This window comes from Dipodomys spectabilis, unplaced genomic scaffold, assembly GCF_019054845.1.
Source record: "Dipodomys spectabilis isolate Male_0828 unplaced genomic scaffold, ASM1905484v1 ptg000174l, whole genome shotgun sequence".
NCBI classification, from domain to species: Eukaryota; Metazoa; Chordata; class Mammalia; order Rodentia; family Heteromyidae; genus Dipodomys; species Dipodomys spectabilis.
This window is the reverse complement of record NW_024870851.1, coordinates 7,369,926-7,391,188: the sequence shown is the minus strand read 5'-3', so window position 1 is coordinate 7,391,188 and position 21,263 is coordinate 7,369,926. Positions and strand designations below refer to the sequence as shown.

General features: G+C 40.0%; 1 protein-coding gene across 3 annotated transcripts in view; it reads right to left on the bottom strand.

Annotated features, from left to right (window-relative positions):
- Stk39 (serine/threonine kinase 39) overlaps nucleotides 1-21,263 on the bottom strand; it is a 263,115-nt gene that overhangs the window by 12,601 nt on the left and 229,251 nt on the right. For all 3 annotated transcript variants that reach the window (XM_042694158.1, XM_042694159.1, XM_042694160.1), the window contains exon 17: nucleotides 252-316. In XM_042694158.1, coding sequence (XP_042550092.1) covers nucleotides 252-316 — 65 coding nt within the window. The remainder of the gene's footprint in view (nucleotides 1-251; nucleotides 317-21,263) is intronic.

Here is a 21,263-nt window from a genome sequence, read left to right as displayed (position 1 = left end):
TTGAGATTCTCATGGCCACTCTTAGTCGAAGATGACACCGGAGAGAGAAGAAGTGAGGCTTACAACAGAAGACATTTCCAGCCATGCTCAGAACACATCCCAAATGTTGTAGAATCAAACAATGAATGTAGTAACTGATCATCAAGGAAAACAACAACAGAAGTGCAGAGTAGGTCATTAAACTATATTATTATCTCTATCTGGCAAGAATATGGCAAAACACTGTCTTCTTTCTATAACTTTCTACTTACCAACTTAAATGTCAATGTTTTTAAAGCTTTGGGATCATCTACAATCTTCTGTAAATTAGCAGCCACTGTAAAATACAAACAGAGAGAAATAGTGTTCATAATTACTTCCAATAACATTTGATATTCACATCAATGATTGAAAAATTTGACTAATGATGCAATAAACTGCAAAATCATTTCCTTCACAGACATTACAAAGTCCATATAAATGACCAAATTACTTTCATACAGATATTTTCCACAACCATTTATATCACTTCAACAGTCTTGTATCTGTGAACATCTGAATTAATCACTGTATGTCAACCCCACATTTCATGTAATAAAATTTGAAATCACTTTCTAATGCAAAGTAGAAATGATGGCAGCTCCCAGAGTCTCAACGACTACTTTTTTAAACTATAACAACAAAAACTTCTGAAACACTCAGCTAGAAATTTATTAACCAGGAGAGGGCAGTATGAAACAAAGAAGAGATATTGCAAAAGAACTTTCAATAGGAAATAACAGGTCAGCACAATCAAACTCATGGACTATAAATTCACTTGATTCTCAGCACTCATTTTTATCAAAGCAACAAAATCCAATCGATAACCTTGAGGACTCAAGCATATGTGTGAATGCTTTCAGAGCACAGTGATCTGTCAAACCAGTAAAGTGCCACCTTGAACAATACAAGTTGGCTGATCAGGATCAAACACGGGGGCTGTGAGATTGGGGCCCAAAATGAAGATCTGTTTCCAGTATCTGCTGGATTCATCAAGTCCCAGTCCCGTTCTCTACCATGGTGTGATATATCTGATTCCTTACTCAGGAAGTCCTTCTTCTTGGCTACTCATCTGACTTAGGGTACTGTTTATGAGAATTATCTAAAGGTCATGGTGATAGAAATTTAAAACTATGCTCTATCCATATCCAAGCTTCAAGGTTAAACTACTGAGAGGTCAAGCACTAATACTTCTTATCCTTAGATATTCCCTAGGGAAAAAGTTGCTGATGGAAAAAAAAAAAAACATAGAGGAGGAGGTCCTGTTTGTCATTTTTATTAGTCATGGGAAAAATTACCTGCTGCTTCAGTAACTAGGTTATCTTTAGCAAAAACAGTTACCTGAATTTTTTTAAGAGTAAAGAGTCTGCATGAATATTTTGAGAAAAGTGTCTTAAATAGAAAGTTTCTAAGTAGACAGTTGAAGGAAATTTGAAATGTTAAGTGAAGTACCAATAATCATTGTGATTTTCAGTGTACTAGTTTATTTTACCTAATGCTTCAACTCCAAAGGAGGGGGGAAAATGAAGGTTATATACTCAAGATAGCCCATTTCTCTTTATCAACCTAACTTAATTATAAAGCACCATTTTATTTTTGTTTGTTGCCCTCTTAGATTCATTTGGCAAGGTTTCATTTTACCAACATCTACCTCTCTCATATTTTTCTCTTTTTCCTTTGCCCATGCAAGCAGGGCTACATTTATCAGGCAAATCCTGGGTCACCAACCCCAGAAAGGCTAGCATCACCCAGCTTTGGGGGCCTTTTTTTTTTTAACGGTTTCCTACACATAGTCTCAATCTCAAGATATATATCCAGTAACTCAAATAAGAAAAAAAAAAAAACCACTGGGTTCTGTAGTGAAAAGCTCTGCTGTAAAATTCTGTCTACCTAAGCCAGTATTTATGATGTAAGGACATTCTGACTATATGCAGATTGCATCAAGTGAACGCTTAACCCATTTTCTTAAAACAGAAGTGTTCTAACAGTTCCTTTGATTTGGGCTGATTTCACCAGTGGCCATAAAGCCTTCATAGGAATCTCAGACTTTTTGTGAGTCTCTCAGTTAATGTGGATGATTTACTGCCTTGTTCTGGATCATCTATTTCCAGTCTGCTCTCTAATGTTCAGCCAAAAGCAGAGCTCTGTCTTACACTAATTCACAGCCCTTTCTCTGCTGTCCATGAATATGGACCAGGGCCAATGTCTCCGGAACCAGTGAAGCACACTGTAGGCTGATTGGAAAGCAAGCCTGAGCTCCTAACATCCTAAACAATCATCACGGGACCCATGCTCCCCAATTGTGAGTCCCACACCTCTGGGACATTAGAAATTCAAATTCTGTCTTTTGCGCAGAGCAAAAATAGCAAAACTGGCCACTTACCTGATTACTTATCACAGCTGCTATGCTTATTTTCAAGTTAGTTGATTCTAATTTGTTGTAAAGTGCTATAAAACACCTTCATTTAACTGACATCACATAAAATTCAGGGTGATGCTAATTTCTCTTCCAGTAGCAATGCTCATTAAAAAGATGAGTGTCACTGTTTTCTCCCTTCTCCTAACTGTGCACCTGGATTTCAAAAATAAAAATACTCTATACCTGGAACGTGAGCAAAGAACGAAGGGGTTGGTAGGGCTGGGTATGACTTTAGGGCTCCTCACACTTGTGCGGAGAACCCTATACTTACAGGACTCTAGTTTCCAAAGCCCGAGCCTTCTGTTTCCTCAGTGGCCATCAGCTCATTTCAAATCCTTCCCAACTCTCCCTAATAAACCTTATACCCCTAGTTTCCATTATCTTCTTTGAGCTTGTGTCTCTCCTCCCCAGACCTCTGAATCCAGTCCCAAGTGTTTCTGCCACTTGGGAAAACAGACACCAATAATACACACCGAAGCCTAAGGGACTGCGGCCCTCCAACTCCATTTCATAATTCTGTTCCCTAGTTTCACTCTTGGGATTTGAGTACCTGTCAGGAGAAGAAATTTATATATATAACATGTGGCCTGGGGTATGGTAAGCATTGTGCTTTTGCAAATGGCAATCATTTCTTTAACAGCCACATGGAAATGACACTGATGCTCAATACCTCTCTGCATCTGAACACAGAAGAAAAGAAGGAATATAGACCATCCTGGGAGGTCTAGAAGAGGTAAGATGGCAAACCATGCTGATCGAACAAACTAAGCCAGGCCTTGCTCCTGAAAGGTTGTGATGCTCAAATTCTCCACATTTTGCTAGTTAGAAAAGTAACAGTTTTGACTATTTTTAGACTGTGAATGGATTCTGAGTAACTAGTCAAAAGATACCTTATTTTTATCTCCCAGATATCAGCTTATTTCACAACAATCTCATGAGATACTGACGCTCTGGTAGTGGTGAATTAATTCTTTTAATGTGGGCCCATTCCAAACAAAAATATTGGCAAAAGAGGACCAGTGATTACGGCATCTCAGGCCCTCCAATAGTAAGACATTGTGAGATCAAAGTGTGGACTTGGGATACCTGCCGAGGTGATGTCTTCAAGATACTGCTTCATCCAGGGACAACTTGCGTATCTGTTCTGAACACTGCACTGATGCAGAAAGGCAGTACGAAGTAACAAAGGAAGACAGAGCTAATCCAAGCTTAAAGGAGAAAAGGAAACGAGAAGGGAGTGGATTTCATAGGATGTTCCTCTACTACTGATGCAAAATGATGGCTAGTTACATTTTAGAGATTGGCTCAGGGTTTTCCCCTAAATCTTCCAGTTCGTGCCTTCATGACATACACTGAAGCATCATGTACAACCTGAATTCTCCAGCCAGAGGATCTGAGTTCAGGTGCTGCCTCCTGTTTGGAGCTAATAAACTGGGGAGGGTTTAACTCCACCTCTGTGAGCTCCACTGCCTGGTGGAATGTGATATTGACAATGTCTACCTGATGAGATTATTTCAGGTGATTAATTGTGTTAAAACACATGTACTTTCTGCCCTGGACACAATGCCAGTCTTTACTGGTTTCCTCGTCTGTAGTCTTTTCTGATAATTTTCCTCTGTTGCAAGGAGAATCTAGGTCACATATCCTTCGGTACAACATTTCATTTTCTTGATAAAAGTCCGAGTTTTTATGTAGCCTGGCTTCAACTTATTTCCCAGCATTTCTTTTGCTACTTCCTACTCTGATTCTTCCCAGGAAAGACCCCAGAGCTTCACTCACCTCCACATTCCCAGTGCTCTTGCACTGTGTGCTGAAGAGACCTACATAGAGCTCATCTCTCTATCTGGACTAACTTTTGAAACCCAGGGAAAGCTTGGCCTTTGTAAAAGGTAATGCGTCTGTTGTTGTTGTTGCTGCTGCTGGCCTGTGACTTAAACTCAGGGCCAGGGAACTGTCCCTGAGCTATTTTGCTCAAGACTGGTGCTTTACCAATTTGAGACACTTGAGTCATGGCTCCACTTCTGGCTTTTTGGTGATGAATCAGAGATTAGAGTTTTACAGACTTTCCTTCTTAGCCTCCTCAGTAGCTAGGATTCAGGCCTGAGACACCAGCATCTGACTTTCAAAGGTAATGTTTTAAAACATTGATAACTTCTTACCACCTCCACTCTATACCCCAAGTGAGGCTTACACTCTACCAGAGCTGTTCTGAATCCATGTTCATCCCAGCAATCAGCAGCCAGGTAAGCCTGCTAATCTGAAGTCAGACTGTGCTGTTTTTCCATTCAAAGTGCTCAGATGGCTTTCCTGCACAGAACGAGAGTCTTAGGTCCTGACCAGGCCATCACAGCCCACCTAACCGGTCTCCTGGGCTCCATTTCTGACCTCTTAGACCACCATTCTCTTCCTTTCTGTTCCTGCTCCAACCACAACAGCCTCCATGCTGGGTCTTTCACATTCAGTTAGGTCTCCACCAAGAGTCCCTGAACCTGCCAGAAGAGGAAGTGCTCTTCCTCCAGAGCTGCCTTCCTCCCTCTCAGTTTCTGTTCAAATGTCCCTGGTTACCCTATTAATACTGCTCTCCTCTTCCACCCTGTGCATACACTGCCTCAGTTTGTCATTCTCCAGATTTTGTCTTCCTCATCACACCCAGAACATAAGCTCCAAAGAGTGCAAGAAAGCTCTTCTGTTTCATTCACTGCTCTGTTTCTACTACCTGACTCAGTGTCAGTCTGTGAATGTCTCTGAGGCACTACCAACCAGCTGCAGTTGGCAAATATCCTATAGGCTTCTTCCTATAGGCTACTATGCACACAGAAATTTTCATAAAATTGTAGAAGGTTCCAAGATTCTAAATACCCCAGGTTAAAATGCCCTGAAAGGTGAATTCTACTTATCTTAGAATTTCTACATAATCCCATTTGTTTTCCTGGTAAACTAACTTTTGACCCATCTGAACTGAATATTGTATTGCAAACTAACCCAATCATAAGTGTGTTACGACTGGTCATTTTTCACTCAGTTTTTCTCAGAAATAAGATTTCAAGTCACACCCCCTTCCTGGCAAGCCACTAAAACACACAGATGATGGCTCAGATGAACTGAACTTATAATGGACCAAAGAGATTAAAGATCATGAATATCAGTTCAGCCTCAAGACTACCTGTGGGTGGAGACTACATTTTATACCACTCATCTTCCCACTGAAGCTTCCCCCTCAGGAAAAGAGATCAACCAACCCTGAAGTACCAGTCCCAGTGGACTCTGGCAGAGCAAGAGGTAGACTGTTGTAGATAGTGTGGTATACTTACCTTTAGAAATGGAAGTGAAGGTCTTATCATTTGTTGGAGTGATTAGTAGCAGATGACTCATAATTCCTGTTTTTTCTTTCTGCCACAGAGAATTCCTCAGCCCTTTCTATGCTCTGTCTCTGAATTCCAGTTATTTGTATTCATTGGAGCTTATGTTCTGGGTGTGATGGGTTAGGCAAAGTTGCCTTTGCCGGGGGAAGTCTTAGCTATTAAAACACAATTTAATTCCTCCATCTGCCACATTCTACTTCTTTTAACTTTAAGGTAAAGATACTGACACTGAGAGTACACCTCAGAAGACTGCTTGAAAACAAATCAATGCCTCTGATTCTTTTTCTATCAAAGCCTAAGGCCCTGCCCATGACATTTCCTACTATCAAATTCATGAGACAATCATAATGATAAGTGAAATATTGGAAGAAAATAGTGAATACATAACACATAATCCTTTCTATTTGCTGCAAGTGTGAGGGCTTGAAGTTAGGGTCATATCTTTACTGGACATTTTGCTTATAGCTGGTGTTCTACCCACTTGAGCCATGTCTCCAGTCTGCATTCTGCTAGTTAATTGAAAATAGTATGTCAAAGACTTTTCTGCCTGGAATGGCTGCAAATCATTTTTATCTAGGTCTCAGCTTCCTAAGCAATTAGGATTATTGGTGTGAGCTACTTATGTTTGACTAATTTTTCTTTTTATTTCACTTAATTAAAAATTAAAATTCTGGGTGGTGAGAAAATGCAGTACAGTAGTTAGAAGAGATTCTAGTCATTAGGGGTACTACAAAGAAGCAGCATTTTGTCCAAAATGTGAGATCATTTTGAATATTTCTATTATTTATACATAGTAGGAAGGAAATTTATGGGAAATAAAGGAAATACAGACATACTACTGGTATTCTTCTTGAGATTCAAGTAAATTACAGTTTGGAAGAATTATTTTGGGCATAGTATAAAAATCTTGTGACACTCTGATGTAGAAAAGTTGGCTGAAACTGAATCTGTCCTTGAAATATAACCATAAAATTGCCATTTTGATCCTGAATTTCCTTTACTGTGTTCAAGGCAGAGTTTTATGAACTGGCTGACAGTATGATAATGGAAATGTCCAATAATCATTATGTTATTATTACTCATTTCCAAAGGAACAAAATAGCAAAATCAATAAAACTGTATTCTCATTTAGCTTGTGGTAGTAACATACCAGTAAGTTTATAGTTTAATACCTCTTCAGAATTAAGATGTAGACAGTAAAATGATTTTTTTAAAAAAACGCCACCATTGGATGAATACTGATAACTTTAACATCATGCTTGCTAAGAATACCCAACATTATAAAGGTAAGATTTAATTTATTTGCTTAGAAAAATCAGGAAGAATATTTCTTGGGAAATGTATAGAACGTCCTTTTTTTCCTTAAATATGCAGCATTTAAAGCAGGTATCTTAACCTGAGGTTCTTTTATTTGTTTTGGAATCCTCTAAGTTGCGGGCAAAACACTGTGGAGATTTCCAGAGAAAGGGTGTAATGTTCAGTAAGACCATGTCCTTCATATTTCTCCTAATAGCTAATGACATTTTCCCTTACACTAGTGGGTGCAGCTCAGGGGGGAGCTCTTTAGTTTGGTTTTTATAACTGCCTTATCAAAATACAATTGGCATGCCATAAACTGTACATATGTAAAGTGTAAAATACAAGTTTTGACATCTGTAGACATCCATGATACTATCATCAAAATCAAGATAATGAGTGTATCATCATCACCCTTATAAGTATCCCTGGACCCCTCAGTAATTCCTCCCACCTTTCTTACTTATCTCTCTATATATTCAATTTGGGAATACACTGATGATTTCTATACTTTAGTGTACAGTTTCCAAAATTGTATATGTCATACTCATTTTGTCTGTTTTCTCTCATATATCATAATTTTGAAATCTATCAATGTTGTAATATGACCAATAACTCTCTTTTTTATTACTAAGTGGGTTTCCGCTGTATAAATATCATTTGTTTATATATTCACCTTGATGGGCATATGGATTGTTTCTGAGTTTTGCTGTTGCTAAAAAAGAAATTATTATCAATATCCATGCTTAAGTCTTGTATACATATACATTTTCTTTCTTTTTTAATTTTTGGTTTCTTGAGACTGGAACTCAACTATGTAAGCCCAGGTTGGGCCTGAACTTTATATCTTCCTGCCTCCATTTCCTGAGTCTTGAGATCATATGACTAATTTTCTTTCATACCCAGCTACATTTTCTCTTTGGTTGGCTAGATAACTAGAAGATAGGATGACTGCTATCACCTGATAAATACTTAACTTTCTAACCACCGCCAGATTTTTTTTCCAGCGGGATACTTTTTTGTATTCCTACCAGCAGTTCATGGTGTGAGAGTTTCTGGCTTTCAGACATTCACCAACAGTTTAGTATGATCAGTCCTTAACGTTAGCCATTCTAATAGTGGTATCTCACCATAGTTTAAATTAAGTTTCAATTCCCAAATAGAGCATCTCATATTCATATTCAATGGGAGTTTTTTTAGAGCTACTTCCTAGTAATAAAGACATGAAGCTTTTCCATATATGCAAGTGTCGTTTTTGTGACCTTCAGCTAAATCTAGGTAAGGAACAGAACGCATATATGAAGACATCAGCCAGAGAGCAAGCCCACCAACCCACATCTGGGAAGTGCCCTGTAACTTCCTGTCCAGTTCAGAAACTAGTTCTTCAATTAGGGATTTTATATATAGGCTAGGAGTCTAAGTAAAATCAAAGGAGAAAAGGAAATGCTTGTGAAGCCTGACACAGGAAATCTATGGAATTTTGATTTGTAGAGGCACAAAGAAAAGCCTTCCCAGGTCTTTGTTGTCTCCAGGAAGGTCTTGCTTTATTATTTTAGAGGTCAAGGTTAACACCCAGGAGCATATTCTAGAAATTTTAGCAGGACTATCTGTCCATAGGCACACTGGGATCTTAATGATGGTACCACAGCCACAGTTAAGGGAAGGCTCTACAGCATCAAGAACCACACATTAAAGCACCAGGGCAATTGCTCTCCAATCCAGCCCATCCATAAGGCTAAAATTAATTGTTGTCTCCTTCAACTTGATTAAAACAAAAACACAGAAATAAACTGTAAGCTGTCTTTACATACAAATTGCAGAAAAGTTCTAATCAAGCAGAGGAAATGTGCCAAAGGAAAATGAAAGGGAACACTTAACTTCCCAGGACTAACTTTTTCATATCATTTATTTCCATTTCACCTTGATCTGTTTCATAGAACAGTATTTTTTTCCATAGTAAAATATTAATAGGACATCCACAGTTTGAGATTTAGCCTAGTGACTTCTGGACCAGGAAAAGCTTTGGAAAAGTTAAAATTAATGAGACAGTAAATACACTGATACAATGAATGTACCTAAATTATGGGCTAACGCAGCCAACTGAGGCAGAGCCATCTGGCTGAAACACAAAGCCCCAAGAAAAGTGACAAAACTAGAGTCCAGCACATGGCTGCAGCCTTTCAAACAGAAGCATGTCTTACACATGTGGCCAGCCACGCAGAGGAGTCAAGAACCCTGCCTCACTGATACCTACTGTCTTTATCTTCATCTTTCGTGTAATTTCTTTCTTTAGAATCTATTTTAAAGCCTTTACAGTAAGTTTAGTAGCCAGTGTAAGATAGAAAGAGTGAATAGTTCATTTCCTTAAGAATGGTAGAATCAAGTCCATTCAAGAGTTAACTAAGACCCCATTCTAGCTTAAATCATAGCCTGAAAAGCCAAGGGCTTGAAATGTAATCCTATTTCTAATATTTAACATGAAATTATAAAAAATCATTTTTTGCCAGGCATCTGTGGCTCACACTGTAATCCTAGCTACTCAGGAGGTTGAGATCTGAGGATCATGGGCAGGAAAGTCTATGACACTCTTTTTTGTTTTTTGGATCCAGTCGTGGGGCCTGAACTCTGGGCCTGGGTGCTGTCCCTCAGCTCTTCAGCTTAAGGCTAGTGCTCTACCACATGAGCCACAGCACCACTTCCAGCTTTTTTCTTTTTGCTTATGTGGTGCTGAGGAATCGAACCCAGGGCCTCGAGCATGCAAGGCAAGCGCTCTACCACTGAGCCACCTTCCCAGCCCCTATGACACTCTTATCTCCAATTAACCATCAGAAAATCAGAAGTAGCGTTGTGGCTCAAGTTGTAGAATGCTCTCAAGTTGTAGAATGAACTGAAGAGCCGAGGGACAGTGCCCAAGCCCAGAGTTCAAGCCCCATAACCGGCAAGGAAGGCAGGCAGGCAGGAAGGAAAGAAGGAAGGAAGGAGAAGCAAGGAAGCAAGGAAGGAAGGAAGGAAGAAAGGAAAAAAGGAAGAAGGAAACAATTTTCCCCTATGCTTTAGACCACTGCAATGCACCTATGTGCAAACTTACAGCAATTTATTTATTTTCCTGGCTAGTGATCACTTTTATTTTGAATTAAGTTCTTTTGACATCCATGAATATATTGTTGAAAAATAAAAGTCTAAATAAAAATTTAAGTAGTTTCTTTCCCCAAAAAGTTTCTTTTCTACCTATTCTTGGGGCTGTAGTTTGGATGACAAGTTCATGCTAGACTGGAACTCCTGTACCTCTCCAGGTTACCAGTCATCACCCAACACATGCCTGGCACCAAGTAGCATGGACTGAATTAACAAATAAAAGATCTGCCAGTGCCAGTTGGCCACAAATAGGAAATCGTTTTCAGAAGCTGCTGTTTCCCTCCACAGAGATGAAGATTAGTGGTGCTAATTATAAAGCTAAAAGTCTCAAGTCTCCAAGCCCCCCTCATTCTACACAAGTAGCCTTCCCAACACTAACAGCTGCTGAGAACTCTTCCCACTCAAATAGTAAAGACATAGGTAAACCACAAAGACAGACAGCCCCCCTCATTCTACACAAGTAGCCTTCCCAACACTAACAGCTGCTGAGAACTCTTCCCACTCAAATAGTAAAGACATAGGTAAACCACAAAGACAGACAAGATCCACTTGGTTCACCTGCTGACACTCAATACCCAGTACAGTGCCTAGCTCTCAGGTACACACAAGTTTATAAGCTCAATGAATGAAAATAAACCAAAGATACATTCTAGGAAAGATAGTATGCAAACTCAGCATAGTGTAGCAAGCTCAGGTAATTAGAAGCTAGTAGAGACAGAATTCTTTTCTTTTGGGGAAGGAGGGATGGATACTCCCTTTGTCCCTAAAACTTGGCCAAGCCTATCAAAATTCAGGCATACTCCTGTGCCTCCTCATTAGAGTGCACTGAGTTGAAGACATCCTCTTTACTCTTTTGTATTAGGTATAATGTCTCCCAGAAACTGGAAGCTTGGCCTGTAGCCCTTGATGTGCCTGAGCTCTTCTCTCTGGAATTTACAATATGTGCTTTGATGCAGTTTGCATTTTTGGGGACTGCTCTGAGCCTCACTTGAAAACTCAAAGCTTTCTGGCCCCTAACTACTTTTGTTTCTACACTTCAGGAGCTTCAAGCAGTCAGGCAGTCAAACATTTATTCAAAACTCTTTAGATCGTATACTTATTATGAAAAAGTAGTTCATGACAGCCTCTCTAAGTTCAGACAAGGTTTGGGGATTGAGAAGATCCAATGGTGAGAAGTTACATATTAGGAAATTAAGCATTTGCCTATAATGGTGCAGAATTTGTTTTTAAGCAGATACGTTTTACAATTTGCATATTGTGATCATCCAGTTACTAAATCCTCACAAAGGATGCATCATATGTGGGGAGGTTAAAGTAGTGGAAAGCTTTTCTCACACTAAATGTGGGTGATTCACAAACACATTGTTATAGTGGAGTCATGAGGGTGTTGAGAGAAGAGCAGGAAGAAGCAATCACATCAGCCCAAAGGCAAGATACCTGGAGGGTTCTAAGTAAGACTCCAAGAGGAGGTAACACTTAATGTCTTGAAAGAACACCAAGAGTTTGCCAAGAGAATGAGAGCATTTCAGGCAGAGGAAGAATACATGACAGGCATGCCCAGGAAGGAAGACCAAGTCTGAGCCATGTATCATGCCGGTGGTCCAGCATGTAGGAGCAAGACTGGAGCTGGAGACTAGAGGGCTACAAATGAGGATGCCAGTCATCTAGGTCTTGTCTACCACAGAGTGTGGACTTAATCTCATGGGCAAAGGGTTTTAAACATGCTACCATGTTAGCTGTACGCACTGAAAAAAAAAGTTATCATTGGATCCATTAATCCCTCTGATTTCATCACGATACAATGTATACAAGTACCAAAAGAGCACATTGTACCCCATAAATTTCTATGGTCATTATCTGTCCATTCAAAATGAAATGTAAAAAAAAACATTAATTCAAAATGAAATGTAAAGAGCTAGTATAATACAAAGAAAGCCTGGAGAAAGTACAGGGATTACTAGAAAAGGGTAAGGAGACCAGGGGAAGAAGCAAGAAGAGGGTAACTGGAAAGGTGGGCGTGACCGAAACGCTGAGTATGCAAGTACATACGTGTCACATGAAAACTATTAATATGTGGAATTAATATTCATTAGTAATTATACTTAAAAAAGGAAGTGGCTTAATTTGTGAAGACTGAAGGTCATGGGAACGACATAATTCAAAATAACATCTGCTATTTTAAAACAATGAAACAAAAATATTAGAGTTTGAGGCATAAAATCTAAAATTTTGGGTGGCTCTGTAAAAATAAATTTTACTAGTTATGCAATTTGCTAATTGGAATTGGGCATATCATTGCATATGTTACGTGTAACTTTTAAAATGTGTTTTAAAATGAAGACCTTTATGGACATATAGTCTCCATAATTACTGCCCATGTAAAATAATGTTCCCAGAATGTAAAAACAAATGAACACTAAGCCAGACTAAAGTGGGTATTAAAACACCTGGCTTGAGACTCTCAAGCGTGCAGCTCATCATGCCTATTCTAAGGCACCTGTGTGCACGTGACCCACCTTCTAATGCTACTAACTCTATGCAAGGGGGCAGGGGTCATCTCCTGCTTATTCATTAATTGAGAAATATCTACAGCTCATTGTAAGATAAAAAAACCTTCTATCAAGAAATTAGGCTTGTTTTTGTCCAAGATACTGTTCCTTATCACAAAAGTAATTGAGAGGAGCTATTAGTGCAAAGATGATAAAAACAGGAGCTCTTGTATAGCTCCTGCTATAGTGATATAGTATGGTGGTAGAGCATGTGCTTAGGCCTTGGCTATATCTACATAGGAGCAAAGCAAACTCAGCATGTAGGAGGCTGTGGGCTCCAATTGTGCCACTGCAGGGTGAAAGGTAGGGAAATAAAATAACAAGGAAAGAAAACCTTTTTCTTTTCCCTCAGTGGAAGAGCTTCTGAGTAGCATTTTTGTTGGTCTATTTGTTTTTTCTTTTACACAATACATGAATAAATGTAGCAGAAGAAAAGCAGTTCTAATGTGTCCTCAGGAGATAAAAGACTGGCTTTAGTCTTTTATCTTCAGGCAGGACTGTCTGTATATAATTTATGATTAAGAAAAAGTGGTGTATTCTACATTTAAAATTGTCTATAGGAAGAATTTCTGATCTTTCTTCATTACCTATTTCCAGAGTATAGTGGTTACAACTTTACTACCTGTCATTGTCTCTTAATGAAACTAGCTTTGCTGAATGCTTGATGGACATATGGCATGAATTTTGGAGGAAAGCAGTCAACTGAATAATAAGATATAGCCTCAAAGACTCCATATATATATATATATATATATATATGTATATATATACATATATATATGTGTATATGTATATACACATACATCTCTGGTAGTAATAAATATTAACTTGTACATAAAAATTCAATGTTTACCATAGGGCATAGGAAGGTATGTTCAAAAAACTAATATCCTAAAATTTCAATAATTTCCAAGCAACCTTACATCTTAAACTCTTAGCAGCTCAAGACTTACTTTTGTAATGAGACTGCATGTTTATTTCTTTCATTAAATGAAATACATTGTTTTTGGAAGAAATGAAATACTGTGTAGACACACATATAGTCATAGCTTTTCTAAATTTTCATCCCATTGGGATTCACCTATAATAGCTTGCATAAAAACTGATTTAGCTGGGTACCAGTGGCTCGCACCTGTAATCCTAGCTACTCAGGAGGTTGAGATCTGGGGATCGTGGTTCAAAGCCAGCCTGGCAGGAAAGTCCGTGACACTCTTATCTCCAATAAGCCACCAGAAAACCTGAAGTGGTGCTGTGGCTCAAGTGGTAGAAAGCTAGCCTTGAGCTTAAGAGCTGAGGGGCAGAGCCCAGGCCCAGAGTTCAAGCTCAATGACCAACCAAAAAAAAAAAAACCAACCCAAAACAAAAACAAACAAAAAAATACTAAGAGAGTTCAATCTTTCTTGAGAAAGGACAACCAAAGACAGTTTTACACGTATGTTTTAAGAGCATTACCCTTAGTGCTAATTGTAAGGTCTGTACAGGGATACCTCCCTACCTCTTTCTACGTTTCCACCCAGTATCTGTTACCTAAGTAACTGGCAGACCTGGAATCAGTCACCTTCCCCTCCTGCTAGGTCACATCCTGGGCCACCTCTGGTCACATGCCTCCCATCTGACCTTAGGAGGATCTCAGACACTGAGGTCACATCCCAATCCAGTGTGGCCACACCTTTCCCCCACCTGGCATACTTCTTCCTGTCCCTGGCCTATAGATAAATCCTGGCCCAGGAGAGGGTGGCCCCTTCCTTTTCAGCCATGCCTCTCTACCATGCATGGCGGGGGCAGCAGTTTGGTAAATAAACTTCTTTTCCTGCCTGAATAGCATATGGTATTCTCTTCATCAGCTACCTAATGATACCTACCTATTTAATATATCTTACATATGGTGCCAAGACTTGGATGGGGTTTTTGAGTTGGAAATGTTAGAATTTCCTAATCACCCCTTTTCCGTGAACTGAACTGCCTTGAGACACCACGTAAGACTTTTCACCAATACCATTTCTGGCCTTCACATCCACGTCCACACCACTTCTCTACTCTGGTGAGTGAAACTACTCTCTATGGTTCTCTGTTGCTCAGGCTCTGTCCAGACATGGCGCCATGCCAGAGAGCTCTTAGAGCCTTTAGCAGAAAGGCCAGTCACCTCCGGAGCCGAGGATGCTTGGTTTTGGGGGCGTGGCCATTTCTCTTTAGAGTACTCTGGGGGAAGTCGGGATGCTGCTTCTGCCTGGTCAGCTTTCCTTCACTCACCGGACTGACTCTCCTACACATTTAATGGGGTGCTGCGAGTCATGCCTAAGCTGTGAAACCCCTTTGAAATGCCTCCTGTGCTCCCTGGAAAGCCAGAGTGCCTAATTTTTATGCCATTCTCAGTTTTAAAACACGTTTTGCCACTGCAATGGTAAATGGTCAGAAGTCTGTTTATTTTCAGGCTCTCTTTGTTCTCTCTCTACCAATCATGTCCAACTCTCCCTTTCTCTTTTCTACAACATTTTGGCTTGTGCCCTGAAGAATGCAACACAGGCTGGGTCCTGGGGACCCCCCCCCCAGGTTCCCTCTCAAAGGCTAGCCACTTAGGTTTGAAAATTTTCAGAGTTTCCATTTGTTCAGAATTTCTTTGTACTTTTTCAGAAATTCACTATCTTGAGTTCGCCATTTTGGCCACATGGTGGGTTAAGGGTTTGGTCTCATCTGACCCTTAACCTTCTTAACCTTCTACCAAGCTTATTACTACTCCACTCACCCATTTATTGCTGCCTCTTTTCACAGGCCCTGGTAGCCCAACCATCTGATGTGCTTTGTTAGCAAAGATGTCTAAATACTGTTGTGAAAAATTTTAGGTTTTGAGTTTTGCCTTTTTTGTTTGGTGTTGTGTATTCTACTACTGTCCATGTGGTTCTAGATATTGGGCAAAATAATGTCACCTTACTACTGGAATTCCAAGAGTCTATGGCCGTTATTCATTTTGGGGCACTGTAAAACTTAATGTGTACTGTGTGTGTGTGTGTGTGTGTGTGTGTGCGCGCGCACGCACACACGCATGCACGCCTATGTGTGTATGTCTGTGTAAACTTGTTATCTGGCACTGTAATCAAGTTATTTGGCTTAAATTGTCTGAGATTCCTTAAGTTTGTTCAGTTTGGATTCGTAGTTCAGTGCCAGCCAGTCTACATGCAGTTCAGATTCAGTCCATCTCTTCCAACCTGGGCCTCACTCCTGCTTAGACCATCCTGACTACCTCCACCATGTTTGTAAAAGTAGACTGGAGTCTCGCTTGGCTCCATCATACCCAGCTGATTTCCTGTTGAAAGATTGCAAAGGCTCTTTCTGTAACTTTGGTTAACTTAAGCACTGTTAGGGCTACCAGAAAGAAATCAATATTATAATCTGTGCTAAAATTCTCATCACATCTAACAAGTTTTGTCATTGCAGATATCTGTTGGTCAATTCTTGATAAGGACCAGGTAAACTCTATTCTATTTGATATCCTTGTTGCTTTAATTGGAAATAATAAAGGGTTTTTGTGGCAAAGATTGCAGTTCAAAGCCAGACCGGGCTGAAAAATTCCTAAGACTCCATCTCCCAACTAACCTGCAAAAACCCAGGCTGGAAGCATGGTTCAAGACTCTTATCTCTAACAAGCAAACACTGGAAGTGGTACTGTAACTCTAAGTGGTAGAGCGCTAGCCTTGAGCAGAAGTACTCTGGGACAGTGCCCAGGCCTTGAGTTCAAACCTCCATGAATACCAACTGGGACAAGCCATCCCACCTAGACCCAGCCAGTCTGGGGAACAAAGCACCATAGAGAGGAGTAAGAGGAGATGATGTCACATCAGCCACTTTGTGCCTGCCCTTTCAAAATTAACCAGAGCTGGGAGGTCAATAGAAGTAAGAAGCCTGCCCATCTAATGTCCATACCAGTCTACCTTTTAACTGGACAGGAATTTACATTCTCGCTTTTGTTACCTGACGTTCTCCCTACCTAGTTGCCAGATGTCAGAAGTGGCTAGGGACATTTCCACCAACTCCAGGACAGCCTGGAATGCAGGAGATAATTTTCTGCCCCAAACCCTTCCTCTTGCTATTTGTTTACTCTCTATTTTTTTTTTCCTCAGCCCCTCTCTGCCTCATCAGACTTCCTCCAGACTTCATCCAAGAGACTTGCCTCCTCCAGACTTCATCTAAGGACTCTTGCCTACCAAGTGACAGCTTCTGCTTGCTCCCAGAGGGGGCCACATCTCAGCCTTTTGCCCCTACTGTGGATGCCCCTTGCCAGTAGAAAGTAGCTAGAGAGAATCTTCACCCTTTTTCATAATTATCAAAAGGCTGGAATGTAAGGTCTGCACAGGGATACTTCTCTACCTCTTGGTTAAGTTTCCACCCAGTATCTATTAACTAGGTAACTGGCAGACCTGGAAGCAGTTACCTTCCCCTCCTGCTAGGTCACATCCTGGGCCACCTCTGGTCACATGCCTCCCATCTGACCTTAGGAGGGTCCCAGATCCTCAGGTCACATCCCAATCCAGTGTGACCACACCTTTCCCCTACCTGGCCACATCTCTACCTGTCCCTGGCCTAGATAAGTCCTGGTCCAGGAGTGGGTCGCCCCCTTTCCTTTTTCAGTCAGGCCTCTCCTCCATACACAGCGGGGGCAGCAGTTTGGTAAACTTCTTTTCCTGCCTGAATAGCGTGTGGTGTTCTCTTCATAGGCTACCTAATAAAACCTATTTAATATACCTTACACTAATCACCGTCAAAACTGTCAAAAGGATTTTGTTGTTTTGGCCATTAGTGGAAATCATTTAAAAGAAGGAAGGTGAAATCAGACTCAGTGAGAACATGCTGCTATATCTCTAAGTACTGGAGGGGTCTGCTGATTCAGATCCAGGGCACAATTACTGATTGTTGCCTTGTACCTCGTAATGACGCTGGAACTTCTGAAATAGGAGATAACCAAATTTTCAGAAACACTGTGCATTTATACAGTAATCAGCTATCAGAAGTTCCTAACATATATAACAAAGCAAAACCATTTGAATATCAGAATTCCACTCTCTCCCTATTACACAGGGCACCAATTTGCTGTCTTTCAGTCTTGGCTTCCTGAGCACACAAGTAAACATTCTGAGACAGGTAACAGGTTAAAAACAAGAACACATGTCACATTGATTTAGGGAATAAGAAACAGAAGACAAAACAAAACTGTACTGGCTTGGGAAAAGACAAGAAAGGAACACCATGAGGTTACTACTAGGTACAAGGAAGGCTGCTATCTAAGCTTGTGCCATGTATAGTAACTAGGCTGAGTGTGAAGAGGAGTCACAAGCAATGCAGATATAGCCGAAGAACCACAGAAGAGATGCTGACTTGAGGTGATCATCAATAATGTACTAAGGAATAAAATTCAGAAGAATGTCTGACAGCAGTGAAAAGGGCAACCAAGGCTGTAGGCTCTATGTGTAGCTGCAGAGAGGACAAGCCAGCACTGCTTATTCCGTGCTATTTAAGGCAGCAAGGTCTCATTAACTCAGTATAGATCTGACTTTTTCTTCCCATTAGAAAAAAAAATTCAACTAAAAAGCTTCGAGCTGCAACTTCAGTCACTTCATGGTTCAAAAGACAGTCAGGATACAAAGCAAAGACAATGCAGTTCTCAGCCTATAGTAGTTCTGCTACTGAGCAGACTCCGTTCCTCATCCCCCTATCTCTCTGGCTTATCATAATCCAGTACTTTTAGGGCATTGAGAAGAGGATCAATGGACTTAAATTAGCCAACTATGAGAAGAGTGAAGATGTCTATACTCTAGAGCCTTTTCATATTCTGTGATAAGATCATTCCACTTCAAAGCAAGTTACATGGAAGCAGAACACGTTAACTAAAGAAGGCTGTAGAGATTTTATGACAAAAACTAAGACAAAAGATATGACCATGTAAGATGATGCTAAGCAAAATGAATGCCAAGATAGGGACATAAGAGGTTTTATCTTTGTTGCTGTTGTTTTTAAATGTAATTATAATGTATTGTGTGATTTTTTTTTTGTTTCTTCTGTATGTTCTTCCCCCATGGTATAACTTCTGTTTTCACTGTATTTGATTCCAGTGTCCTGCATCTTGTATATACATTTTTCTAATTTGGGGAGATGAAGGGAAATAACCAAATGCTGAAATAAGGATACGGGTTAGCCATTTTACCATGAGATGTATTATATACTATGTTGAAAACAGACTTTACAGCTTTGGGGTGGGGGAGAAGTTGGGGAGGTGGGGAAGGAAGGGAAGGTAGGGGAAAAACAAAGGAGGGGGGTAACAATGTTTGATAGGAAATATACTCATTACCTTACTCATGTAACTGTAATCCCTTTGTACAGTATCTCTACAATAAAAATATATATTTAAAAAGATATGAAAAAACTAAGACAAAGCATTTCTCTTTTCATTTTTTCTTTCTCCTTCTTTCCTCTACCTCTGACTCCTCCTCTTTTCATACTCAAACTAGATCCCAGTCCTGCTGTTTTGATTTTGTTTTTCTGTGATATAGGGTTTTCCTATCTTTGACCAAGCTGGTCTTAAACTTGAGATCCTCCAGTCTTCATCTACCAAGTAGCTGGTGTCTGTCACCTTACTCAGATTATCTCCCTCTTTCTTAATGTGTTCGGTTTAATGGATATCCAGTTATTTAGCAAGACATTTACTTAAGCTGACAATCGCTGAGATTCCTAACAGATCCTAGGAAATGCATGGCAGAGGTAAGCCCAGTTGGCTGAGAGCCTAATGTGTTCACAAGCACCTCTGTGTAAGAGAACAGCTCTGTAGTAAGCCACTCAAGCAATACTGAAACCTCCATATAACCCCCAAACACCATGCTTTTCTGTTTCTTTCATGTGATTTTCATTTCATTGATTGCTAATGACTACTTCTTGAGGAAGGACCGGAACTGACAATTCCTCTTATTGCTCTAAGAATGAGGGACAGGTTAGGCAGTTAGGGATAAAGGCAACTGGGACCAAGGCCCGCATAGCAGGAAACAAAGGAAGGATATAAATTATCTTCCTTGTTCCTGCACAGGGAGACAGGTTCGAAGTCCTGGCACGTGTGCTTACACCAGAGGCAAACTGTCTCACTTTCACTCCCGATGGAAGGGTCGGACCAGACAGAAACTTACATTCAATCAGAAAGGTCTTCAGCAGTGAGTGACTACCACTTAACAAATCAAACCCAAGACACATTCCCCAAGAAGCAAGGGACCAAGAACCAAACATCTAGGAGGAATCAAACAAGAAGCCTTAGATTCCCTCACAGGGTGATAGGGAGATTGTCCCTTCACTTGGGGAATCTGCTATCTTTCTTCTTACTTTCTTTCATGACTTTCCTTTGTCTTCAAATAAACTTTATTTACCTTAAACACTTTCCTGTCCTTAAAAAAATCTTTCAAGTACAGAGAAAAGACCCTATCAATTTTATAAAAGAATTATGGGAGGGAAAAAATAACTTGTCTGAAGTCACACAGCTTGTGAGAGACCAGTGCAGGATTCACCCATGTATGCTGCCCGACACTTGCATACACAGGGACAGTGTGTGTCACCTCTTGGATAGATATCATTCTTAAAAACACTGATACTGCTTGAATGTAGGTACTGAAAGTAAAAGTCAGTACTGCAGAAGCACCAATCATGGTCCATGAATATAGGGTCAAAAACAATTGTGACTTCTACCACACCTAAGCACTGACTTTGCTTCTGTTATCAGGCATGTAAGAAAATAACTTTGGCAACCCAAATAATGACCCAAGGAAAGGAGATTAAACATACATCAAAAACTCCTCTATGTTTCCTATCATGAACATCTAAGAAAGAATTAGAGCTAATAATTCCCAACATAAGATACAATCATCTTTTTTATCTTGGGGCCTTTTAGTTAAGATTATTCTAACATGTAAATTGCTCAAAAACTTGACATCTGTTTTCATTAAACTGTAAAAAGTGCTAGGTGCTTGTGGTTTATGCCTGAAAGCCTAGCAACTGAGGCTGAAATCTGAGGATTGAGCTTTAAAGCCAGCCTGAGCAGAAAAGTGCTTAAGAATCCTCTAATTAATCACCACCACCATCACCAAAAAACTGGACTAGAGGCATGGCTCAATTGGTAGAGCACCAGTCATAAGCAAGAAGGGCAAGTGATGGTAACGAATGCAAGCTGCAGTACCAACATACATGGGTGTATACTCACGTGTACACACACACACACACACACACACACACACACACACACACACAGTGCTATAAAAAGTAAAAACTGCTTTGAGGATACTTTGTTGTTTATATTTCTATATGTTTTCCTCTGCTTTTCACAAAATAAAATAAAACTTTTATTGCTCCAGGGTATATTTTCTTCTTCTCAGACAAGGATTTTCTCTAATTAAAATAAGAGGAAAAAAAGAAAAGAAAAACAGCAACAAAGGCATATAAAAATTGTCTTTTGTTTCCTTT